The 27,774-nt window shown below is 48.8% G+C and overlaps 1 protein-coding gene across 1 annotated transcript in view; it reads right to left on the reverse strand.

The window, feature by feature from the left end:
• The window catches only part of LOC119462340 (lactosylceramide 4-alpha-galactosyltransferase-like), an 85,347-nt gene extending 66,084 nt beyond the window's left edge, over positions 1-19,263 (reverse strand). Inside the window, exons 1-2 of the mRNA XM_049655181.1 lie at positions 19,126-19,263; positions 7,513-7,628 (exon numbers count right to left, since the gene is read on the reverse strand). Of these exons, the coding sequence (XP_049511138.1) occupies positions 7,513-7,628; positions 19,126-19,145 (136 nt within the window). The 5' untranslated portion in view covers positions 19,146-19,263. The remainder of the gene's footprint in view (positions 1-7,512; positions 7,629-19,125) is intronic.
• Between the last annotated feature and the right edge of the window lie 8,511 nt (positions 19,264-27,774).

Raw genomic sequence — 27,774 nt, forward strand, 5'->3', positions numbered from 1 at the left:
ATAAAGTTACTGATCGAATCTTATAAGGTTAACACTATATATATAGCCATTACTTGTTATGGCTATGGATAAGATAGTTTTGACGACATTACCGTGTTAAATACGGTAATACAATCTTGGCATATCTCAGCACGCATCACCATGACCACACTTCAGAAAGCCTGCACGGTTTCGTATTCATAACTATTCGTGGATGTATGTAAGTAGCCTGTGACGTCACATTTTCCTATTCTAATGGAATTGTCTACACTTTTTCAAATGTTTTCATTGGAGACGCATTGGATGCATAGTTTTCAACAACTAGTGTTTTGCCCCGCGATTTAAGTTGCTACTCATTGTTTTGGAACCGTATTCCAGCCTCGCCTGCGCGACCATTTAAATTGACCTCGTGTTTGAGCCGAGCTGCAATACGCGACGGCGGATCAGCACTGGGGAATGAACACTCTCCCCCTGTTATTCTTTTCGGGTAACGGTCACAGCTCCGCGCTCGTGAAGTGCCTTTCAGTAGTTCGAACATTACTTTTTTTTTATCTGCGGCAATGTATAATTTCTCCTTTTCACTACTTCAGTAGCTCTTTTTTACCTATGCTTCACCACCTGCGGGCCTGTCACAGACAGTTCCTGCAAAGGGGAGAGAAGCGAACTCGCGCAATGCGCTAAGGTTGGAGCTTAGGTAGATGCCTCTTTATCGGCGGCAAACCAATGAATAATGATATGTTGTTAGTGCAAAATTGTTGTTTTCTATGCGTCGCCGTTACAAACTCTGTATCCGCCGCTGTGAACCCGTTTGAAGGCAGCGCAGCTCTGGCATGTATGCGCCGTTGACAAAACTTGTATACGAGATTTGGAATGGGGCCCTCCCCATATGTACCTTGCGTCGTATTGTGCTCGCAGTCTTACGTCAAAGCAATAAATCATTAAAACGGGTAAAGTCGCATATTATGATATGGGTTAGAAATTATCACTCTCGGGAAACTCGAAACAGCAGCGTGCGATGCCAGATACAGGACAATAAAATAAATGAGCAAACTAAAAAGAAAGAAAGATTCGAACATATTGTGCAGAATATCGAATCGCAAACTTTCAATTTCTCTTGGATATCGATATTCATACACGCACATTGCGTGTTTCTTCTGAACGATGCACGTGCGGGCACCCAGACGAAGAAAACGAACTGCTCCCTGCTCTCGAACTTTCCGCTGAATCTTATTTGTCTGAACTCGAGTCCTGGCTGGACGGCCTGTCTTTATCGCTTAACGTAAAGAGATGCGCTCTACTGGTGTTTCCATTGTCAAATCCTGTCTCTATTTCTCTTCATTATCGTAATCAGCCGATTCCGCATGTACCAACCTTGAAGTACTTAGAGATAAGTTATGATGGTAAGCTAAACTGGCAGCAGCAAACAGAAACAAATGCCAATAAAGCAGAACGTGCAATGGCATTGTTGCGCCGGTTCAGCAATAAAAACAAAGGGATGCGTAAAACTACGTTCCTGACGATTTATAAGCTTTACGTCAACCCCATTCTAGAATTTGGTTGTGTTCTTTTTTCAGGATGTGCCGCATACAAACTAAGACCTTTAATTCTACTGGAAAGGCAAGCGCTGCGTCTCTGCCTCGGGCTGCCAAGTTTTGGGGCTAATAATGTGCTTTATCTGGAGTCTGGAATTATTCCGCTTGATTCCAGATTTAAGCAACTTACTGTCCTGACTTTCCGGAAGCTTTATGATACACCCCTCTCCAATTTGCAACCAGTTTTCATCAATTCACCAGAATCATTTTTCAGAACAGGATGGTGGGGTTACCGACAGCCACAAGTTATTTTTGTTCAGTCGCTGATATGAAAACTTCAAGTTAGTCTACCGCGCCTGATTTCTCCAAAATCTAAATCTTTCAAATTAAAACTGAATTTTGATGATATTTTTCCAAAACACGCCAAACTTCTGCCTGCGCGTATACTTGAAGGTCTCCTTCAAGACCTTCTTAGTGAATTTCCGTCTCATTTGGTTATTTCTACGGACACATCACAAAATTTAGAGAAGGCTGGTGTTGGCATCTTTTCGAATCAACTCAACTTGTCTTTTGCTCTCCGTCTTGCTGATTACACTCCAATATTTCTTGCAAAAGTTTTGGCAGTTATTCTTGCCATCCGAAAATTTGGTCCACAGAATTCTAAGGTAATAGTTGTTACAGATGCGCTTTCAGTCTGTACACATTTAACTTCCAATAATCAGTCACACCTGCTGAGTATATTTCCGACTCTTGCCCCAGAAAATTTATCCGAAGTCCGCTTTGTCTGGGTCCCCGGACATAGGAATCTTTTTAAATGAATCAGCTGACTCGCTCGCTTCGACATCACTAAATGTTCCGGTCATAAATGTTCTTCCTGATTTCTCTTTTATAACAGGAGCTAGATTTGAACGCCTTTTATTGCTGAATTGCCATGACTCGTCCATATTTTCCTCAGACAATTTTCAACATTTAAAATTTCGGTGGAACACGAGCAAGTGCCATTCACGCCAATTTGATGTGACACTGTCAAATTTCCACTGCAGATTTCCCCACCTAAATTTTTATCTTCATAGATCTGGTTTATCAATCACTGACTTCTGCTCGTTTTGTAATCAACCGGAAACTATTAACCATTTCTTTCTTTCTTTCTTGCCACCGCTTCTCCTCACTCCGTAGAATGTTTCTGTTATTTCCAAGTAGTAATCTGGGTTTGGCACTTACAACGCCAAACATTTTGTCTTTTGGGGCCTGTCAATTAGGAACAAGTCAGGGTTCGATGATCACTGCTGTACAAAAATTCATTGAAGCATCCCGAAGGTTACGCTGCTAGGGTACCGACCGTGGGACATGTTATTTTATGCTTATTTTTGTAGTTAGTTTTCTCTTAATTTTTTCATTTAGTTAGTTTATGTATAGGACCTCTCAAAATCTGTGTTAAGGAGTTGCCAAAATCTTAATTTCGATTCATCACCTTTACCCCTTTTATTCGTTGTTGGGTGTATGTTTTATTTCATCCAGTGTGGCCAATCCCCCTCGTGGGTACGAGCCACGTCTTGAGGCAACAACAACAACAACAGCTGGCCAGCGCTGCCCCCCAGCTATCCTTTGTAAATATACTCTGTAAATAGTCTCCAATACTTAACCCTTCGTTCGCGTAACATGTTGGTGGAGAGTGCCATTCCCCGTCCTCGCCACAGAGCTCTGCAGAGGCTGCACCGTGCAGCTTTCCACCGTGACTCCCGGTGACAACACCTCGTCTGCTTCTACACGCGCGGCTTCAGCCACAACGTATGTCACAGTTGCCACTCCCCGCGATCCTGGCATACTCCCCGGCCAACATAATGTCGGCGTTCATGACTGGCTGGGCATGTATGAGCGTGTTAGCCGAAGCAACCACTGGGACCCTACCGTAATGCTAGCGAATGTCCTCTTCTGCTTCGGCGGACCACCTCGTGTCTGGTTCCGGACACACGAGGAGGAGATCTCTAGCTGGGATGCTTTCAAGGAGAAGCTCCGCGACCTCTTTGGAAATCCGACCGGTCGGCAGCTGGCTGCAAGAAAAGAGCTTGCTACCCGAGTACAGTCTTCCACTGAATCGTATTTCTCGTACATACAAGACGTGCTTGCTCTTTGCCGGAAAGTCGACGAGAACATGGCATAAGTTGATAAGGTAGGCCACGTTCTCAAAGGGATCGCGGACACGCGTACAACTTGTTGATCTTCAACAATGTGTCCACCATTGACGTCATTGTCAAGGAATGCCGCAGCTTTGAGTTCGCCAAAAGCCGCCGCTTCATTCCACAGTTCTCCCGGCTCCCTAACACGGCTGCGCCGTCGTCCTGCGTCGCCCTTACCGCTTCACCCCCCCCCCCCCCCTCCTATGAGACCGTCACACGTATTGTTCGCCGTGAGCTCGAGGCTCCAAGTCCTGCCCCGTTCCATCCACTCCCACTTGACCCCTACATTGACCCACCAGCCCCAGCGATCTCCCTCATTGAGGCAGTTGTGCGGCAAGAATTTGCCAACCTCGGTTTTCCTGCTGCTTGCTCGGTCTCCCGACCTGATGCCCAACTGGTGCCGACAGCTGCGCCTCGCAGCGATCTGTAGTCCCCTCCCAGATACGGCAACCCTACAGAGTGGAAAACTCCGGACAAGCCCATTTGCTTCCGTTGCCACCGCATTGGCCACGTCGCTCGACACTGCCGCACCTCCTAGACATCGCCGTATTCGAGCTACTTTCCCCCGTCTCCTCACCCATATGCCGACCCTCGCCGCTACTCGCCTCGCCGTATGCCTTCTACCTCTGACGTATCCGTCGATGACAGTCGTTCCGCTCGCTCGCCGTCACCTTAGCGCCGTCGGTCTCCGTCGCTCCAGCCACGCCGCTATTCGTCGCCGACCAATTACGAACCCTCCCGGACCGAAAACTAGACCATGCAGCTCCCGGGAGTAGCGATGCATTATCTCCGTCGTGTCAAAATCCTTAATTGACGCTCCCAACGAACCAGAACTTACTTGATGTTCACGTCGACGGTGTCCCTTTGACGGCGTTAATAGATACTGGAGCCCAGGTGTCTATAATAAGTTAGAACCTCCTTCGTCGACTGAAGAAGGTTCTCACGCCTGCTACTACACGAGCCGTACGCGTCGCCGATGACAGCACTGTTGCCGTCACTGGAATGTGTACTTCCCGGATAAGTCTGGCCGACCGCCGCGTTCCAGTTATTTTTACTGTACTGGCCAATTGTTCCCATGACCTAATCCTCGGACTAGACTTTCTTACGGCGCACTCAGCTTTGATCGACTGTTCTACCGGTACCCTTTGCCTCAAACTTCCTCTACTCGTGCATATTCGTGCTGAACTGCCGAACAACTTTAGTACGGCTGCCTTCGTCAGTCTACCACCTAAAACCTTGACTTTCGTCAATTTGCTCCAATCTCCGTCAATCTTTCCTCGTGCCCGATGGTGATTACGTCGCTAAACTGTTCCTGATGTCCTTTCGATGCGCGATATCACTGCCCCACTCCGTCGTAATCGTCGCCGATAACCGGACAGGCCTCCCCGTCGTCAATTTTGGTCTGGCAAAGCAAGTTCTACCCCGAGGCATATCGGTTGCGACGCTGCGTGCTATAGGAGATGACCCCATCACGGCGTTTTCAGTGGACGGCTGCTCCGATTCTTCACCATGTCCACAGGATGCTATTTGCCTTGACACAACATTTAGTCCCATGATTGCTGCGGACCTATTGCCTGAACAAGGAGCAGCTCGGTGTCGCCTTTTGATTTCCTACCAAGACATCTTCTACCTCAACAATCGACAATTGGGCCAGACTTCAATTGTTAAGCATCACATAAATACGGGTGATGCCAGTCCTATTCATCGCCGGCCATGTCGAGTTTCTGTTTGAGAGCGTAAGGTTAATCAAGATGAAGTGCACAAGGATGCTTGCCAAAGGCATTGCTAAACCCTTCTCGAGCCCTTGGTCGTCGCCCGTTGTGCTTGTTGAAAAGAAAGATGGCACGTGGCGCTTCTGCGTAGATTATCGTCATCTAAACCGAATTAACAAAAAAAGACCGTGTATCATTGCGCCCAGACAACATGGACAAAAGAGGGAACACGTATAACACACACGAAGCGCTTCGTGTGTTGGAAAACCAACAAGCCCAAGTGGAAACCCTACTGCAAAAAAAGACGTCTACCCCTTGCCTCGCATTGACGACGCCCTCGATTGTCCCCACGATGCCAACTACTTTTCATCAATAGACCTTCGGTCTGGTTATTGGCAAATTTCTGTGGGTGAAAAGGACCGAGAGAAGACCGCGTTTGTCACCCCCTGATGGTCTCCTTCCTCCTTTCTGGGGTTTTACGTGCCAAAACCAATTCTGATTATGAGGCACGCCGTAGTGGAGGGCTCAGGAATAATTTTGACCACCTGATGGTCTATATCAATTCAAAGTTATGCCAATTGGTCTATGCAACGCCCCAGCCACAGTCGAACGTATGATGGACTCTGTGCTTCAAGGGTTCAAATGGCCAACATGCCTTTGCCACTTAGACGACGTTCTCGTATTTTCGCCTACATTTGAGACACACCTTGAGCGCTTATCAGCTGTTCTTCAAGTCTTCCGCGAGGCTGGGCTCCAACTAAATTCCTTGAAGTGTCACTTCGGTTATCGACCCTTCGGTATTCAGCTAACCCGGATAAAATTCCTGCTGTCACGTCTTTTCCGGTGCCTCAGTCTGTCAAAGACGTCCGAAGTTTTGTGGGCCTCTGCTCCTACTTCCGACGATTCTTTAAAGACTTCGCAGCGATTGTCCGACCACTTACTGATCTTCTGAAGAAGGATGTGCCGTTTACGTGGGGTCCCGCTCAAACTGCCGCGTTTGCTCACGTAACCAACGTTCTCACCACGCCACCTATTTTAGCCCACTTTGACCCGACCTCTCCTACACAGGTCTCTATCGAAGCTAGGGGTCTCAGTATCGGAGCCGTCTAAGCTCAATGCCAACAGGGACGTGATAGTGTTATCGCTTACGCTAGCCGCCTCCTCACAGCAGTGGAGCGCTAGTATTCGATTACAGACCGTGAATTCCTGGCTCTCGTCTGGGCGGTTTCTAAATTCCGCCTGTACTTGTATAACACGCATTTATCTGTAATCACGGACCACCACGTGCTCTGCTGGCTTTCCTCACGCAAGGATGGTACCGGCTAGCTTGGTCGCTGGGCTGTGCGGCTACAAGATTATTCCTATGCAGTAATCTACAAGTTGGGCCGCCTACATCAAGACGCAGACTGTTTATCAATCTATCCAGTGGACGAACCACCCGCCGAACCTGACACCTATGCCGACGCTTGCGTTTTCTCGGTTTCTCAGCTGCTACACGTCGCCAACGAGCAACGCCCGCGCTCGCCTCTTGACCCCCCAAGAGAACCAACGGCGTTTATACGATCGATATCACAGAGACGTTCTCTTTCCGCCTGGATCTCTTGTACTCCTGTGTTCACCGACTCGTCACGTTGGCCTGTCAGAAAAACTCCTTTCTCGGTACACAGGCCCATATCGAGTGCTGCGTGCCGTGACTCCCGTTACGTATGAAATCGCCCCAGTCCTTACCAGTGCCTCATCTGCCCCGGCTTCCACTGACGTTGTGCATGTCGCACGCCTATAACCGTATTACCTTCCTGTTCGCACCAATATTTAGGCGCACGGGAACGGTGCTTCTGCCGCCGGGGATAATGATACATGCATATTGAGTGTTTCTTCTGGACAATGCGCGCGGGCGCCCAGACGAAGAAGACGAACTGCTCCTTGCTCTCAAGCTGTCGGCTGAACTGGCCAGCGCTGCCAGGTATCCTTTCTGAATATACTTTGTAAATATAGTCTCCAGTACTTAATCCTTCGTTCGCGTAACAATATCAACGCCCGGGACTGCGCTTGTCGCATGCAGTGATGAAATTGCACATATAAAACAAGAGCCAAACCGAACAAACTACTCACCTGCAGTTCTTCCTCGGTAATCCCATGTGTCCTTTCTCCGACTGTGTTCGTTTGCTATTAGGTAGCAAGCGAGTGCGGCCAGTATTAGCAACAGCGCTAGATATGGTCTTGGCAGCCTGTAATGCGAAACATGCTGCAAAACAGAACTTCAAGACATAAGCACGCGCGATTATGTGTAAGAGCATATAAACTGAACGCGCAGCCTTCATATTCGGTCTTCGCGACGTTTTTTGTTACAACCAGCTTACAAAAAGCGCCTCTCTTTACCGGTGAAATAGAAAATTTTCCAATCCGATGCATATTTTTAAAGCTGTGGGGTTGTGGCGTTAACGTGGTCTTGGCGCGTAAAATACCAGCAAGACAGTAGAAGGACGAGACTTCGGCATTGACCGGGGGGGGGGGGGGGGGGGTTCGGCCTTCTTCGTGAAACATATAGGGGTGGGGGGCTTGGGCTGGCAAGCCCCCTCTTAGTCGGCGCCTGTGGTTCAACGTGCTCGCTGCAGAGCGTGCGGATGCAGCTGCGCATTTGCAAATTCTGGTAGTGCGGTTCCTTAATGAAACTAGTAAGCGGGCACAGTAGTTGGGCAACAGCTGCGCATTCTGTGCGGCCAATAGCATTAGAGCACATGCCTATAGTGGCGCCATGCGGTGGAGCAGACTATATGTGCAAACGATTTTTGTATCACTAGGCCGGTGAAAGGGGTATAAATTTGTACATCACAGTGCTTCAAAGCTTTCATCCGGACTAGCGAGTGGTGATGCTCACATCTGACGCGCCATTAGCGTGAATTGGCATACTCCTGCATTATCCCTTTACCTGCGATAGCAATTATACGAGATATCTAGGAGAATCTAAGCGCTGCATTTTGCGTTGTCATACAGATTTCCCCGCCTGATTTATTTCTTGTCGTTTTTGTAGATCTCCATGGTCTTTTTTTTGTTGCTGATGCTTCCATTATTTGCATTCAATTTACCGTCTCTGTTTCTCACTCCACTGTCTCTGTTTCTCTCACTACTAAATAGACTACTGATAGTCTGTTTACACTTTCCACTACCCTGTACTTGGTTACCAACTTTGTAGAACTCCACCTCCATTCTATGTCCACGCTTTTGAGGTACATATATTTCGGCAATTTAGCTGGCCATTTCTTTTCATCCATGTTGTAGACGAGTAAGTGAGGACAAGGCCGGTTTCATTTTTAGGGTGGCGGGGCTTTGAGCCTGTCAAAATTTCATTTCTGTCTAAGCCTTGTGCTCGGCTTATAGCATCATCAACAAGACTTTCCGGGTAGTTTTTCGCCACCAGGACCATTCTGAGTTCCTTTGCGTGATTTTGAAGCCTGTTTCGTATGAGCAGATGCGGCGGCATGGGTGGGCCTGCGATTACGGGATGTTTTTTTTTTTTTTGCAATGTTATGGATGACTACTTTTGAAATGAAAATATTGGTTCTGGGCTGTTGGCTTTTTATATAATGTTGTGAATATGCTATTAGCTTTAATTTGTACTGTGACATCAAGAAAGGTTTCAGGCGATTTAGAACAGCTGTATGTGAAAGAAATTGACGGGTGAACTGAGGTAAAATCTGCTACAAGTTTAAGGACACTTTCGTGGTCGTGCAGCCAATTAGGAGCCATCTCCGTGCCCAATGGCGTTCCGCTTACCTGGAGAAAATGTTTCTCGATCGTCAAATTCGAAGTTATTGTACCCTAGTACTAACCGCTGTGGTACTAAACCCAGCAGCGTGTCCTGGTCTAGACGTAAAGTCGTGTTTGTCTTCATGTAAGCATTGAGTTTTAAGCTAATGCCGTCTGCTTGTGGTATGTTTGTGTATAGGGATACTACAACCGTTGTAACCAGGAAGCTCCCTTTCGGGATCTCGAGTTCAGTTATTATGCGAAGAAATTGGTTGGTGTGCTGAATGTAAGATGGAATTGTCAGAAATATGTCCTTAATTGTGAAGTGCAAGGCCATTGAAATTATTTCGAATACCATGCCCTTGCTTGAGACAATAGGGCAATCAGGGTGGTTCGGAGACACGACGATCAAGTACGTCCACGAGAACTTCAATCCCTTCGAACCGGGATCTCCAGGTTTCGTGGGCTACAGCGGCGCAAGGTTCCGCGATGTTTCAGGTCTCCTGCAACATGTGTCACCGACAGTGCTAAAGCTGGTGCTCCATGTGGGAAACATGGACATTGCGGATAGTGCAGCTACGCAAGCCTTGGAATAGTTAAAACAACTCCTCAAGAATATTCGCCAGCAACGACCACATGCAGGCCTCGGCCTGAGCCTGCCATGGCCTCCAGCTCTGAACCGCCGCCGTCAAGGAGTGAACAAAAGATTCGTCCACTGGTTCAACAGAGAAGCGTCCCGATTCGTGAGCCAGGTGCGCCACTTCTGCCACCGGAGAGAGCTGGGGCGCGGGTTCTTCTATCCGGACCACGTCTTCCAAGAGATGCCGCCTTGGCGGGTCCTGGCCACCGACGGTCTTCATCCCAGCTTTGAAGGCGTGGCGATGCTGGCGTTTCACTACAGGCGCCTGCTGACCACCAGGACAAGCCGCTGGCATCCACGCCAGCAGACCCCACAGCCAGCCGGCATAGCGGCCACCGCTGGTTCCGACACTCCACAGCGTGCCGCGAATGCCGACTTGTCACGCACGCCACCACCCCAGGCCCAGAAGTCCACCACGTTCCTCCAGCACCACCTCAGATGGGCTACAACCTGCGCAGCTATGCGGACGTCGCTCGGAGACCGATGCAGCCACGGCAGAACTGACAATTGCAGACTTCAGGTTTGGTCCGCTCCCTCAATTCACAGTTATGCGAATTTCAGCAAATCAGGAAAACGATTGAGAAACGCGTAAAGTACAATCTTCACAGCACGACATTTAATTAAGTCATATGCAGCCTTTAATTTGGCACCAAAAGACTTGTGCCACAAGCTAAATCCGGCGATGACAACACTATATCGAGATGAACTGGTACAGTCGGACAAAACGCTTCATGAAGCGTCGCCTAATCTCACGAAAATTATTATTGACCACAATGAACGCTAATATCACGAACTAGAAGAAGCTGACCATTCACTAAAATGCCAGTCAGATCTCAGCGAAATAGAGGGTAACGACCTTGTTGAGCATGAAAATAAAGGAATAAGGGAGACAAAAGAGCTTAAGCGTCGGAAATTAGAGCGGGATGGCGTACCTCAGACGATTTCCATCAGCGCGAATGTACCTGCTACCATCAGAAGTATTAACAATGGCGTAGAAACAACGGTGGTTAACCTTTCATCTGTCCGGTTATCGGCCTCCGAAATTAGCCTTCTTGCTAAAGGCCTTATATTCTGTCCAGCAAGTGGTAAATTTATTGAATTTCAATTTTAACACTATTTGGGTAATATTGCCAGAAATATTCGCTTGCGGGAATATTTTCATGATAAGCCCAGCCGAATAGCATCCCCTGGAGCACCAGGAAGAACTTGGTTGCCACCTGATCACAGAGACTGATATTTGGAAATGTATATATCCGCCTTCCAAAACGACGTCATGACGGCATGCTCAAAATTGAAACCCTTTAGACAAAACTTGTCGTACGAAGTGTGCAAGTCATTGGAGTCGCTGAGCCGCCGATCAGATGTGGTAATTAAACCTGCAGATAAGGATGGCGCAATGGTAATATTAGGATAAGGTCGAGTACCTGAAAGAAGGACCTCGACAATTAGAAAATAAGGACTTCTATGCGGAACTCGCAGAGAAGCCCACTCAATTGTTCGAATCAGATATATGCCGCGAATTAAATTAACTGCATAAGGAGGGGGAAATATCTACACGTATCCTTAAAGCAAGGCTGCCAATCTCCAGCCAACCCCTGGTCGTTCTTAATTGATTCCTAAAATCCACAAAACTAACCACCCCGGTCATGCTATTGTCTCAAGCAACGGCACAGTAACCGAAAGAATATGAAGTGCCCTTGAACTTCACAATTAAGGACATAGTTCCTACCATTGCATCTTATATTCAGGACACCAACCAATTTCTTCGCCATAATAACTGTACTCGAGATTACAAAAGAGAGCTTCCTGGATACAATGGATGTAGTATCCTTATACACAAACATACCACAAGCAGATGGCATTGACTCGACAGTCAACGCTGACCTATACGCCTGTAAGTTTAGACGAGGAAACGCTGTCGACGCTACTTTGGTTAGTTTAGGGTACTATTACTTCGAATTTGACGAGAAACACTTTCTCCAGATAAGCGGAACGGCAATGGGCAGGAAGATGGCTCCTAATTATGCGAATATTTTTATGACATCGCTAGAAGAACCCTTTCTTGCGGCCAGACCTTTGAAGCCGCTCATCTACAAAAGGTTCTTAGGCAATATATTCTTTATTCGGTACCATGACGAAGAAAGTCTCTTTAAATTTGTAGTAGACTTTATTTGAGTTGACCCGTCAATCTCTATCACATACAGCTATTCTAAATCACCTATAAGGTTTCTTGATGTCACAGTACAAATTAAAGGTAAGGGTATAATCACAACCTTATATAAAAGCCAACAGACCGCCACCAATATCTTCACTTCAAAAGTAGCCATCCATAACATTGCAAAAACCCATCCCGTAATCGCAGGCCCACCGATACCGCCGCATCTGCTCTGACGAGACAGACTTCCAAGGTCACGCAAAGGAACTCAGAAAGGCCCTGGTGGCGAAAAACTACCCGGAAAGTATTGTTGATGATGCTATAAGCCGAGCACAAGCGTTAGACAGAAATGAAACTTTGACGGGTTCAAAGCCCCGCCATTCTAAAAATCAAACCGCCCTTGTCCTCACTTACTCGTCTACATTACCACACGTTAACATCGTAGCGAAACACTTTAATAATATTCAGCAGAGCACAAGCTTGTCTTCAATTTTCACAGAGCTATCCCGAGTTTTCCATCGCCGGGGAAGGAAATTTGTGGTAAACAACGTTGCAAAGACTGCAAGCACTTGACTAAGGCTACTTCTTCTAAATTGTGACAGTGGCAATGTGGTCTACACGCTCCATTGTGATGTCTGCGATTAACAGTATATAGGCCAGACTGGAATCGTGTTCACACTCCGTCTATGTAACCACTGAGCTCACAGCCGTGCACTACCACATCTCCTATTTTCAAAACATATCCGTCTGCGAGAGCATTCATTTGACAAAATACGAGTCACCCTTCTCCAGCCAGGCTTCCGCCCTTCTCGTGAACGGGAACAAAGAGAATCATATTTTATCCACAAATTTAGAACAATCACTCACGGCGTGAATAAACTCATGGTAAACCTCTCGTTTTTTTTGTCCGTAAGTTAGAGTAGCTAAATAATAATTAAATCTCCTCATAGGCAAGCCGAATACGTGTGTGGTGTCGAAAGAATGCCAACTACTCCACTGGCGGAGCGGACCGACCCACCCACCTTACTGTGCCTTGTTTTATATTTCATGCTCATTTCAGCAGGCTATTAGTATTATACTTGCAGTTTATTTCTTCTCCTGGGAGTGCTTTCTCTAACCTGTTTTGCCCTTTTCTTTGTCTGGCACGACAGGGTCTTCGTGCCTTTTTTTTGCACTTTCAGCTCAAAATGGCAGGGTTGCTCGTCAATCATGTATGTAAAAGCACGCGTAACAGCAACCGAATCAATGACATGTCCACTGCCACTGTTGACGGGAATGCGCCGTGAATCGGCGTCGATCATGTAAAAGCGCGTGTAACGGGGACCGTGTCAAAGAACTTACCACTGCCAATGATGACTCACGTTTAAAAGCACGCCTAATGGGGACCGTACCAACGACGTGTCCGCTACCAATGATGACAGGGACGCGTCGTGAAGAACCCTGTTACCAACAAGTAATCTCTCGGGCCATTGGCTCAGTCACTCATGTTTTTTTGTATCTTTTTTGCGTGTTCTTGCTCTACCGTAAGATATAGAGAGACTGCTCCGAGAATGTCCCGTATCTCTTGAAAAAGGTCGGTCCACCGACCGAAACAGTTGGGTAAGTAAACCTAAGACTACCGCGATGTTGTGCTGCTCATCTGTCTATCTCTCTCTCTCTATATATAATATATATATATATAGAGAGAGATAGACAATATATATATATATATATATATATATATATATAATATATATATATATATATATATATAATATATATATATATATAATATATATATATATTGTAATGAAGGAGTGACGTGACTCGCACACACCAGTAGCGTTTTGCATACTGTCCCCTTTAATAGACGTTCCACAAATATATACAAGCACAAGGACACAGTGTTGCCAACCTAAACACTGAATCCGAAACTGCAAGCACTATGTACAGAATACATTTTCCCTCCCTCATTTTTTTGTCAATGTGTTAGTACGTTAGTATGGTTAATCGCGAACCGTTTACATGACAAGAGACATCTGCAGCAAGAAATACAAATCAATATATACACTGAAATACCTATACAAAAAGAATATCAAAGAATACAAAAGAAAATAGGCGCACGACCTAAGGAATATTTATACGTTGCCGTCTCTCGCTGTGCGGCTGAATACGGCGGGCAGGTGAGCACGACACCACAGTTCCATCTGCATTGTTCACGGGAGGGCGTGGTGCAGTTTCCGATGCTGGAAACTGTTCTGCGACTGACCTCGTCGGCGAACCGGGGACGCATTCTGTACTAGGCACTGGTTGCGCTGCGAGAACACTTTCCTCGGCAACCGCTGGCGGCCATGTTGCAGCGATAAGTGTCGCATCGAAGGAGTCGTGACGAGCTGACGAGTCAGGCCATGCGGAATCTTGCTGAAGGCCATTAGCACCGAGCAGGCACCTTTTACAGCTTTGCCGCGTTCCATATCTTGCCGTCGTCGAGAGCGAAGGTCGCTGGAGCACGTTGCCCGATTACTTTCCTTGGCTTTGAGAAAGAACTGTCACTCTTGAATGAAACTGATGGTTTCTTCACCTGCACCATGTCTCCTGCCGTCTCCATTGTCGGCTTTGCCGCTCACCTCCTGTCTGTGTAGGCTTTGCTCTACTCTTGCTGGCGCTTGACGCGCTGCCGTAGCCTGGCCAGTTCCTGGTGGGGTGTCTTTGCGAACGACTCGGGTGGATAAGCCGAAGATGTCAAGCTTTGTACTTCGCAGCCTTCCATGTAGCAGTACCGCAGGGGCCACTCCCATTGTGGCGTGTGGTGTGCACCTGTATACGCCGAGTAATCTCGTACAGAAGTTCGCAGCGGATGTTCTTCCAGACGGGCCAGTTGGAGGCAAGTCTTGAACGTGCGGTTGAACCGCTCGAGCTGTCCGTTTGCCTGCGGGTAATAAACAGAAGAACGCGACAGATGGATTACTCGTTCTTGTAGGAAGTTGACGAATTCCTTTGAGGTGATCTGGGGCCCATTATGGCAGACTATTTCTTCCGGATATCCTTCCCGTGCAAATACATTGAGCAGGAACTCTGTCACGGTTCTTGCAGAAATTTCCCTACAAAACTGTACTTATGGCCATTTTGAGTAGTAGTCTACCAGGGTTAGGACAAATCTGCAATCTGGAGGCGCCCTCTCCAGGGGGCCCACGATATCCATCGCAAGTTTCTGCCACGGTCTTCCTGGTAGCTCGACATGTTGCAGAGGGGCAGATGAAGTCTTCGCCGATTTATCTGCCTCTTGACAAGTGCTACAACTGTGGACTGCGTCTTCCACGTGAGTGTCCATGCGGGGCCACCCGAACTGCTCCCTAAGACTGGCTTTCGTGCGTACGATACCCTGGTCGGTTTCATGCGCTGTTGCTACAAGTTGAGCCACGAGAGATTAAGGAATTACGAGCCTCTCTGCACGCAACAACAATTCTCCCACTACAGACAATTCCTCTCGAACTCTGAAATATAGATTCAGATCGTCAGGCAAGTGGCTGTGCGAGGGCCAAGACCTATTTACGTATGCCTTCACCTTTTGAGGAGTGGCGTCAGCGAGAACCGCTTGTTCGAACTGCTCTTTCATCAGGCAAGTTGGTTGAACCATGCAAACAATTTATTCCTCAAAAGTGAGCTCAGTATCTGCCATATGGACGGGTAACCGCGAAAGGGCATCGGCTACTCTGTTTCACGAGTCTTTCTGGTACTCCACAATGAAATTGTAACGGAGTAGCCTGGCGCACCAACGTGCGATTCTGAGTGGGCGTCGGCCTGATCCCTGCGATGAAAGCAGTGAAACGAGTGTCTGATGATCTGTTCGGAGAGTGAAGCTCCGTCCCCACAGGTATGCTTGCCAATGTTCGCATGCCCAAATGCATCCAAATGCTTCCCTCTCGTCAACTGCACACTTTCTTTCAGCCGGAGACAGCGCGCGTGATGCAAAAGCGACAGTACGAAGTGTATGACCGGCGCGCTGCTGGAGAACTGCTCCTAGTCCACATTCGGATGCATCAGTGGAAATGATGATTGGAAGCGCAGGATCAAACATGTGCAAGAGATCTTAGAATAATAGTGACATTACTGCGCGAAATTTGTTATCCACCTCAGCAGGCCAGGTGAAGCTTTGGTCTTTCCTAAGGAGAGCTCTCATTGGTTCTACCATCTCAGCTAAATGCAGTACAAACTTGGCGTAGTATTCCACCAACCCAAGAAAAGAACGGAGTTCATGGACATTGTTTGGAACTGGGGTTTCCAGAATCGCGTCTACTTTCCCTGGAAAAGGCGAAATACCACAAGGTGTCACCTTGTGGCCCAAGAATTTGAGTTCCTGAACTCGAAACACACATTTACTGTTCAGCTCCAGACCTGCGTCTTTAATACGCTGTAGCACAGCCTCCAGATTCTTTAGGTGCTGTTCAGACGATTTACCAAAAAGAATGACGTCGTCATGTAAAAGAGAACACCAGCACAATGGCGAAGAATGCCAGCCATCATGCTCTGGAAAGCTGCAGGTTCTGCGGCTAGCCCAAAACCAACGCGTTTAAACCGGTATAGCCCTTCATGTGTAATAAAAGCTGTCAAGCCCCTCTTCTCAGGTTCCAGGAGAACTTGGTGATAAGCAGACGCTAAGTCTAGCTTCGAAAAGTGCGTGGCACCCACCAAAGCATGAAGCAGCTCATCCATGTGCGGCAGCGGAAAGCTATCCGGAACGATAGCCTTGTTAGGTTCGCGTAAGTCTACACAGAGCCTAATACTTCCATCTTTCTTCTGAATTACTACAATAGCGGACACCCATTCTGACGCATTGATACGCTCAATGATGTCCAAGCATTCCAAGCGCTGCAGTTCAGAAGACACGCGTGGTCGTAACATCAAAGGAAGACGGCGAAGTTTTGATGCTACTGGCTGAACACCCGCACGTGTCTTAATCCTGTGGACGAAGCCTTTTGCAAGACCCAGCTCATTTTTAAAGAGCGAGCAAAACTTTTGCTGAAGTGCTGGTGGCAGCTGTGTGGACGGCTCTATGGGGCATGTCAGAGCTACTTCGGCATTCGGTAGCGTGCTGGTTTGAAAGCACTGCAATGCCGACCCTTCAATGCGCACCTTTAATGCCTTAATACCATCCAAGCCAATGAGAGAAGTGCGCTGTTCGACGACATAAAACAAAAGCGGTGCGCTGCGAGTCTCGAAAAATACGTCAGAAAAGATGCACCCTAGAACGAAAATTGGTCTTTTGGAATAATCTAGAAGTGTTACGCGAGGAACGGGAAGAAGCGGCGCACCAGGAAAATGTTGGTCAAATATCTTTCCTGAAAGAATGGAAACAGAAGAGCCAGAATCGACCAACAGTTTCAAAGTGACCTGCCCGACTTGAACGTTAACGTTAATTCCAGATTCAAGAGGCTGTTGAACCACAAGAACCTCGACGGTTTCAGCTTGCGACTGGCTATCTACTCAAACTTCATGGACAGCCGCTTGCGACCGCTTCTGGTCGCAAACATTTTCGAAATGTCCGATACGGCCACAAAAGAAGCACTCTTTTCCTTTAGCTGGGCAGCGTGGCCATGATGAACGATGCTGCTTAGAACCACATCTGAAGCAATGGGAAGAATTCGCGGGTCGCTGCAAATTCGATGGGCAGTGGTCTCGAGATGGGGCGCGGTTCCCATGCGTAGCTGCCTTATCGCGTTGACCGAAAGTGCGAGCACGCGGCCGTGAATGCGGTGACGGCAACGATAGACTGACTGCCTTTTGCCAGACTGTGCAGGTACTGGTTGCACAGAAATGGATGAAAATTCCTTGATTTCCGCTGTTGCCTGTTCGATTTGACTCGCGAGAGCAACTACCTTGTTGAGCGAAAGCGAAGACCCTTCTAACAGAAGACGTTCCTGAATACGATGCGAGGATACACCGGCAACAAACTGGTCACGTAATGATTCTTCTTGCGACGTAAATGAACACATCGCGGCCAGATCTGTAAGCGCGGTCATGTACTCTTTAATAGACTCGCCTGGGGACTGAATGCGACAATCAATCGGTGGCGCTCGACGACCAGGTTGCAGGGGGTATCGAAGTGTTTGGCCAGTGCCGCTACCGCGGAGTCATACACGTCGGGCGTAGCTGCGGTCCCTTTCTCCTCCTCTGTCTTTTATGACGCCTGCGAAACAGACAGGGTGTTGAAAATACGTTGGCCTTCGGGCCCCAAGGAATGCAGTAGAAGAGCCCTGCGTCGCTCTGGGGAGAACTCGGAAGCACCGGAAGCCACCAGGTAGACCTTGAACATGTCGTGCCATCGGGACCACGGCTGCACGGGGCGGCCCGGTGTCGGAAGGAACGGATCCGGTGGAGCGATGCCGGCGAAAGCCATCGGGTAGGCGTGGCTGGTTATCTCCTGGAATTACATCAGAATGGGTTCTAACACTTCGTCGCCATTGTAATGAAGGAGTGACGTCACTCGCACACACCAGTAGTGTTTTGCATACTGCTCCCTTTAATAGACGTTCCACAAATATATACAAGCACAAGGACACAGTGTTGCCAACCTAAACACTGAAACCGAAACTGCAAGAACTATGTACAGGATACAACATACATACATATATATATATATATATATATATATATATATATATATATATATATAAATGAGGAGCACAACGGCGCGGTTATCTTAGGTTTATTTCATGTACCATATTGCCAGGCGCCTTCAAAGGGGCTGACGACGTTTAGTGAGAGCAGCTGGACTATGGAGAAAGCGGTGGCGACAGCTAACTATCGAGCGGGGCGGTTAGCACGCGCACTTCTTTTTTCTTGCGCCTCTGCGCTCGCCCTGTTCCCACTACTACAGGTGACAATATGTATATATATATCTATATGTCCTACATGACCTGCTTCACATACACACTTCTCATTCGCTTGTTTTTTTATGTTTGACACCCCAAATGCTAACGCATTAAAATAGCAGATGGCTAAGGTGATGCTTTATTTTCTTAGTAGTTAGTTGCTTAATTAGAACAACTATATTTGCACCGTATTTCCGTGATGCCACGCGCTACAGATTTTTTATTAAGTAAAGCGCTGTGACATCTAAACATTGTGTATACGGGTGCATTCATCGTGGATTAAGGGTTTGCCCGTCAAACTGACGGCGCGTAGAACTCGGTCGCTATCTCACCTTCGGCAGTAGTCCTGCATTTATGCTGCACGCCAGAGACCGCGGTAGATCCACTGATGAAGTCAGTCGAAGTCGGCGCCGCTCGCTTTGCGTCTACTTCAGTATAGTTCGCCTCTTGGATATGTGTCGTCTTTTATCTCTTCCCGTTGTGGATTTTTCCTGTCGGGCGTTCGAGCACTCAAATTAGGGGCGCCCGCTTTGTCCATACACTTGTGGTGTACTTGTGGAACATGCTGTTATCAGCCAATGCGGCAGAAACAAACACAGGGATAAACTGCATGAACAAACTAAAAACAAAAAGAAAGAAAAAGCAAACAAACAAGAAATGCATTCAATGATATTCTTATTCTTTCTTTGCAATTCCAGTGCCAAATGCGGAGGGTGGGAAGCGACTCGGTATGTCTACGTTTGGGAGCCGATATGCTGGTGGTTGTCCTCCACCTGGAGTAGGTGGTTTGGTGTTGTCGAGCTCGAATCCTCTGCGGATTCCACTCGCACTGTCTTCCGTCCTTTGAGTTTGGTTCCTAACTACTCGGCCAGATGTTCATGAGTCACGAAATTCTTGTAAGCATAGGTCATGAAGTTGTGTTGTTGTGCCATGAAGCCATCCAGTTTGGCGTCAAGTGTGGTGACCGTACGGGTTAGTGATTCTACCTTTTCCATGATTATAGTTATCACTGTGTGTATGGTTCTGTCTGCTGATGCGAGAAGCTTCGTAGTGAGGGTTTCCTCGAAGACTTGAAGGCGTCGTTCAACAAGGTCGAGAATCTTCGCTTCATATGCTTGCAGCCGTTGGTCTACCCTCTTCATTATTCTAGCTTCTACCTGTTTTAGTATGCTTTCTTCTACTCTCTTCACTACTCTGTCCTCGAGTTCTGGCGCGTTGCACTCGGCTACCGGTTGTTGTTGTATCGTCCTCTGTAGATCCTGTACTTTCTGTTCGAGGGTCCGTATAGACGCTGTCTCGTCCGAACTGCTCGTGTTGCGTGAGGAATTTGAGGCGCTGCTTCCGTTCGCCGCGGCGACGTAAGGGATTCGCCTAACGGAGCGAGACCATGACCGAGAGCGGAATGTAGACCGCGATCTTAGGATAAAGCGAGAGCGTCTCCGGACAGGTCTTTGTTGAGGCGAGGGCCCCTGTGGTAACCAGGGTCCGAGGTGGTAACCAGCGCGGGGAAGTCTTCGGTGCTTGAGCTCCAGTGATTCTCTCTGGCGTGAGAGAGAGAGAGAGAAACTTTAATGAATAAAATGAAACTTTAGGTCCCGTGGTTGGGGCCCCTAGTCCAGGGCTCCACTGGCACGAGCGGTTCGCTGGGCTTGGTCCAGGAGAGCCAGTTGGCTGTCCTGGTCCTCGTCCGCAAGCCGCGCCTCCCACTGCCTGTTAAAATCTTGTGTTTTTAGTAGTGTGGAGTTTATATGTTTTGGTCTGTTTGGGCATATCCACGTGATGTGCGGTAACGTTGGCATGTCCCCACACCACGGGCATTCGTCAGTGTATCGTGCTTGGTGAATACGGCTAAGTGTATGTAGGTTTGGGTATGTGTGTGTTTGAAGTCGGCGCCAATTCCTCGCCTGTTGACTGTTTAACTTAGGATGAGGGCGTCCATATTGCCTCCGCTCCTGTCATTGGTGTTCGAGGATGTCGCGCGGTGTAGAAGGAGGCTCGTCACTGGGTCGGTCCACAGCTCGGATGCTTAGTACGCGAGCTAGCCGGTCCGACCTTGTGTTGCCCTCCATGCCCTCAGTGTGCGGGGCACCAAGTGAGGTTGTGGAATCCGGTAATTTGACTCCCTAGAATTTTTAGTACTAAGCGCGGCGCCGTCCCGGAGAGATACAGGCGGCAGGCGGTTTGTGAGTCCGTGAGTATGGCAGCAGATACGTCCCTATTCTCCGCGTTCCTAATTGCAAGTGCAATCGCTGCGGCTTCTCTTGTGCTGGTAGATTTTGCCCTGACCGATGCAGCTATCACACGATTTTGGTTCGTGGCTACCACCGTATACTTGTCCCTGTCCGTTTTACTCGTGTCTGTGTAGTACACGTCTGGTTGTCCTCTAAATCTCTGGTGCAAGGTTCTGGCTCGGGCCTTCCGGCGCCCTACATGATATATCGGGCTCATATTCTTCAGAATTGGGCACACTATTATGTGCTGCCTGACTTCCTGGGTCATCTGCACTGTCTCTTCTGCACTGAACTGGGGGCGGAGGGCAAAGCCCAGTTTGGTTAATATGGCCCGACCCTGCGTTGATGCGCACAGCCGTTCCTTTTGCGCGATGAGGCTGGCCGTCGCATATTCCTCGAAGGTATTGTGGATTCCTAATTTGTCGAAACGTTCTGTACTGGTATTTTCTGGGAGTCCTAGAGCAGCTTTAAATGCCCGCCGAATGATCACTTCAAGCTGTTTGAGCTCCTGCTTGGTAATGCTTTGGAAGGGGAGTGCATACGTTATCCTACTGATGACAAAGGCGTGTGCCAGTCGAATCGTTTCTTCTTCCGAGAAGCCCTCGCGGGTTCGCGTAACCCTACGGATCAGCTTGGCTACGTTATGTGTAGTACCTTTGAGTAGGCGGAGCGTGTGCGCTACTCCGGCCGTTTGTTGGATCCATAATCCCAGGACGCGGAGTTTATCCACCTCTCTTACACGCCAACCGTCCAAGAAAAGTTCAAAAGTCGGACGATTTTCTCGTCTCGCGTACTTCGCTCTTATACGAATAAATTCGGACTTCTCTGGGGCACATGTCATGCCGGCCCCTTGCGTGAAGGTTTCGACCTGTTGGATCGCCCACTGGAGAAGCTCCTGCTTATCCCCGTAGGATCCCCGATTTGCCCACAGCGTAATATAGTCAGCGTAAATGGCGCTCCCTAGGGCTTGCTTCGCATCCAACTCTAGTGCGAGTTTACGCATTCTCAGATTAAATAGGAGAGGGGAGAGTATGGACCCTTGTGGGGTTCCTCGATCGGGAACTGCAAAGGGTTTCGACTTAGTTGAGCCCAGACCGATGGTGGCCGTGCGGTTTCTCAGAAAGCTGCGTACATACTGGTAAATGCGCGTCCCGCAACCTACTGCTTTAAGTCCTTCCAGTATTGAATCGTGGGAAATCGTATCAAATGCCTTTTTTACGTCGAGAGCAAGCACAATGCTGTCTTCGGAACCCCTTACTGGGTGCAGAACGTCCTGCTGAAGCATCAGAAAAACGTCCTGTGCCGACACATCTGGACGAAATCCGAACATGTTTGGGGGAAAAAGATTGTTGCTTTCTATGTAGCGCGATAACCGGGTCTGTATCACCTTTTCAAAGAGCTTTCCGGCACACGATGTTAGCGATATAGGTCGTAGGTTTCGAATATCTCGGGGCTTCCCCGGTTTTGGAATAAGGATGATTTTTGCTTCCCTCCATTCAGCAGGTAGTTCTCCTTGATCCACCCATACATTCTCGTTGAAGTATTCAGTTAACTGCTCTATGGTTTCGTCGCTCAAGTTTCGAATCATGGCATTAGTAATCTGATCGGGCCCTGGCGCCGTGTTTCTTTTGAAGGACTGCGCCGCGGCATAAACCTCCGCCGTAGTTATCGGTGCGTCCAGATTGGGTTGTTCCGGCCCCGTATAGTTACCGCATAGGCTCGCCTCTTTGGAATTCGTACCTATATAAATATGCTTTAAGTGATCAATGAGTTCCTCGTCGTTGCCCTTGAATTCATTCTCCAGTAGCTTGAGTGTCATGTGCGCTGCCGTCTTGGTTCCCCCGGGATTCATCATGCTGCGGAAAATGTGCCATGTCTTTTTGGTACTGAGGGTCCCCCTAAAGGAATCGCAGAGCTGGCGCCAGTTACCGTCGCATAATTCCTGCGCGTACGTGTTCGCCTCATGAGCTAACTGAGCAATGCGGATTTTAAGCTTCCTGTTTAACCTCTGCCTTTTCCATCTCTTGGTGAGGCTACGGCGGGCCTCCCATAAATGTAGCAGGTGCCTGTCCACTACCGGGGTGTCTCGCGTTGTGTCTACAACCTTCGTCACACCCGCCAGCGTGTTGAGAAGCTGCTGCGCCCAGATTCCGACGTTCGTTATCGGACCTGTGCTACCCTGGCGACCACGATATTTCGTCCAATCTGTCAGTGTGGCCTGCCCAACCTTGCGTCTTATACGGGACGAGTTTACCGAAAGGCTGAGGATATAGTGGTCACTTCCAAGGTTGTCCCCTAGATTTGTCCACGTTATATCATCCGCTTTGTTCGTAAAAATTAAGTCCGGCGAGGTATCTTTCGAGACGCTATTACCGATTCTGGTGGGTTCATCAAGACGAGTTAACAGGGTTAAATCGTACCTCTCCGTCAAATCCAGCAGAAGTTTTCCTTTCGGAGAGTCTGCCACGTATCCCCATTCGGAGTGTTGCGCATTGAAGTCCCCTAAAACCAAGACTCTGTCCCGCCTAGACGCTAAACGCATCGCTGCGGAAACCACATCCTCAAAGTCCGCCAGTCTGTTACTGGGAGGGCTATATATGTTTACAATCACTGTTTTCGGCTTGCCGCGCTTATGTGGCCATATCGTGATTATTTGATTTTGTATAATCTCCCCATGAATGTATTCTACACTTAGCGCGACACTCTTTTTGGCGAAAGTGGCGACCTGTGGGTAATCGGGATGGGTGTACAAGTCGTACCCTTTAAAATTTCTCTTGTGCTTTCCTATTTCTTGCAAACAAATGATATCCGGAGGAATAGGCACCGAATCCATATATTGTATGAAATTAGCGTGTTTAGTACGAAACGTGCAGCAGTTCCACTGCCACACCTCAAGACTTTCTGCGATACGTGTTCCTAGTTTAGCCATGGATGGTACTATCGCTGTCAGTCACATCCATACCCTTTGGTGCCCGCGTCGGCGCTCCCGGGCTTACGCTCGTGCGCTTGCGGAGTCCCGCGCGAACTGACGCAATAGAGTCATCGACATGTCTTTTGAGCGTGTGAATCTCAGCGAATAGTCTCTGCACATTTTGGGCTACCTGGTCTAGCGTCGTCGTCGGCGAGCTAGTTTCAGCCGGTGTGTGCGCTGTCGCTGTAATCACCTGTCTGTATGTGTCGGCCTGTGTGTGTGCATTTGTATTGTTGTGAGCAACCGATCTACGAAATGCCTCAAACTCGGCTCTGAGTTCCACCAAGCTACTCTTGTGGGCGCGGTTCTCCTCCACTATTTTGAGATATTCGGGGTTCTGTGTAATGGGCGTAATTCGGGGTTCTCTGGCGTGAGCGTTGTCAAGCTTCTGTCTTCTTATTTGGTAGGGGGGCGGGTTGTTACGGAGTTTCTTCTTGCATTCCTTGCCTGCCGTTTCGTGGTCTCCGCCGCAAATCTTGTACTTCGGGTGACAGTCATGTTCTTCCCTGACTCCATCGCGCCCGCATGTGTAGCAGAGTTTGTCCCTCGGCTGAAGACAGATTTCCCGTCGGTGTCCGATGGCGCTGCAGGTTCTGCAGTATTGGACAGATTTTCGGTAGGGCTTGTATCTGTACTCACCGCTCTGGTACGTTACGTAATAAGGGACGTGCTGTCCGTCGAAGGCGATAACCGCGGCTGTTGAAGATCTTAGCATGCGTGCGCCGAGAACCGTGTATCTGGAGTCCACTCGAAGGCCGGCAACAATCTCAGCGGGACTTGTACCCGGTTCGAGGTCGTATATCACTCCGCGGCACACATCGTCTGGGTGTAGAATGTGGGAATTTGCTTGATAGACGGTTCCGCCGAGAAGTATGTTGATATGCTGCAGATTGGAAGCTTGTTGCGTACTTGCCGTGCTTGCGATGATCACATTCTCTTGTTTCTGCACTTGTATACGGACATTATCGTGGAAGCCTTGCTTGACCAAACCACTGGATCTTCCGATGACATGTGTCACGGCGATGAATGTATGTTTCCAGAGGTCAAATCCTCCTTGAGGGCGGAAGACGATTTTGAAGTTGTCAGTAATAAAGGGTCGCATCCTCAGAATGCGTTGACGCTGTGGCAGTGGTTGTTGTGCTTGAGGTTTGGGGTCTGGGTTCAGGACTTCGATAACTCTTTTTTCGGTGGATTCATTGTCTTCTTTGGCTGATCTGCTTTTACAACCAACTTGTAGCCACTCGATGTGGGCTTTACCCGTCGTTTTGCCGCTATTGGCGTCGTATGTCCACTGACCATATTCGTATTGCATGACCTATGCTTACAAGAATTTCGTGACTGATGAACATCTGGCGGAGCAGTTAGGAACCAAATGCAAAGGACGGAAGACAGTGCGAGTGGAATCCGCAGAGGATTCTAGCTCGACAACACTAAACCGCCTACTCCATTTGGAGGACAACCACCAACATGGCGGCTCCCAAACGTAGACATACCGAGTAGCTTCCCACCCTCCGCATTTGGCACTGGAATTGCAGATCCTATAGACCCCGCTCGGCCAACCTGCAAGAATATATCCCAAACAAACAATCCTGGTATCATCGCTTTACAGGAAACCAACACCAAGAAAATAAAGCTCCCCGACTACAACACTATGGCACACATTTCCTGCACCGGAATTCTTGTCAAGAAGACACTAACCGCACAGCCGCACCAAAATGAAGACACTGAAATCGAACACACCATAGTGGAGGTGTTGCCGACTCGCAACAATCAACAGAGCCTATAGCTGGTCAACTTCTACAGCCCACCGCGATAGCAGCTACTCCATTACGACCGCTTCGTCCAGGACATTCGCAAGAGCGTTAACAGTAACCGGCTTGTTGTAGTAGGGGACTTTAACGCTCCACACGCGGCCTGGGGCTACCCCAATACCACCAAGAAAGGGGCACGGGTTCACGACGCCGCACAGCAGCACGGCCTTACGCTATGGAATGACCTGCTCCAACCCACCCGAGTGGGCAACAGCGTGTCGAGGGACACCAACCCTGATCTCACATTCACTCGAGACATGCAAAAGGCCACGTGGACCCGACTCCTGGACACGCTAGGGAGCGATCACCACATAATTCAAATCAAGGTTGAACAATCTCACCGCACGCCCAAGACAGGAAAGGTGCGACTCACTGACTGGAAAGCGTATAGGAATGAGCTTGACGACGTTTCGGACATTGAAAACATTGAAGCTTGGCTAAACGGTAGCGTGGGTGTGGCTGACGGCCACACTAGGACGATTCATCTAGACGAGGACAATCCAGCGGTTGATAATCACCTACTGCACTTATGGGAGGCTCGGCGATCGCTTCTCAAACGATGGCGACGGCAAAAGCTCAACCGCAAGCTCCAGCGCCGAATTGCCCTATTAAGCACGCAGGCACAGGAGTAGCTAGCGAATCATAACTGGCGATCCTTCTGCGACCAACTTCAAGGGACGCTCAGCACAAACAAAACTTGGCATATACTTCGAGCCCTGGTCGACGACACCCACACCAAAACCCAACAAAGACATACAATTCACCGGCTAATCCACAACTATGGCGGCACAGAGGATCAGCTTCTCCAAGAACTTCAGACGAAGCTACATGGCTCAGCTAACCTGCAAACCACTGCCACCAACCTTACCCCCACCGGCGAGTACGAAGGAGCGTCGAACGAAGAGCTAGATCGCCCTTTCACACAGGCAGAGTTTCAGGCTGCCCTCTCTAGGTTAACACGCAATACGAGCCCAGGCAAAGACAGTCACCAACAAGCACCCCCTACAGCTACCCCCTCGGGCGTTGGCGGCTCTCCTTCGATACTATAACGACTGCTGGATTAAGGGCGAGCTATCAACAGCCTGGAAACACTCGGAGGTAACCATGGTACCCAAGCCGAACAAACCCATCTCCATCGCAAATCTCCGCCCGATCTCCCTTACGTCCTGCGCCGGGAAACTGTTTGAACACATGTTCAACAAGCGGCTCACCACACATCTCGAGGGCAATGATCGCTATCCAGACACCATGTTCGGCTTCCGTCAGATGCTCTCCGCGCAGGACGTCCTCTTGCAACTAAAGGAAGACATTCTTCACCATTTGAGAAAGCACAGCAAGTCATCCATTCTAGCTCTACACGTAAAGAACCTTCGATAACATGAGCCATGAAGCCATTCTCTGTAACCTAGAAGATACCGGCGGCGGTGCCAAAACATACGCCTACATGCGCGCTTTCCTCAGCAACCGTACGGCCACGGTGGGCATTGCCAATCTCTGGAGCAAGACATTACACCTACCCAACAGGGGTACGCCGCAGGGTTCGGTAATCTCGCCACTCCTCTTCAACGTGACCCTCCTCAAACTTCCCTGCCTCCTAGACACCGTTTCAGGGATATTTCATGCTCTATACGCAGATGATATCACACTGTGGACGAGAGGCGCGAGCACGGGCGAACAGCAGGACCGTCTTGAGGAGGCGGTCAACATCATCGAACGGTACCTGAACACCTGCGGCCTCCACTGTGCCCGGATAAATCCGAGCTATTAGTACTCGCGGCACGCACCCGGGGCCGGCCATCAAGCCACGACGCACCGGACCCACAAGTCCGATACCGAAGGTCGACTCACTTCGAATCCTCGGACTCCATATACACAAGGACGGGTCTGGCTCCGCCACACTCCCTAGACTACATAACACTGTGGCACAGCTGACTTATCTGATACGACGGGTGGCAAATCGCCGCAATG

This window comes from Dermacentor silvarum, chromosome 8 (genome assembly GCF_013339745.2).
Source record: "Dermacentor silvarum isolate Dsil-2018 chromosome 8, BIME_Dsil_1.4, whole genome shotgun sequence".
NCBI classification, from domain to species: domain Eukaryota; kingdom Metazoa; phylum Arthropoda; class Arachnida; order Ixodida; family Ixodidae; genus Dermacentor; species Dermacentor silvarum.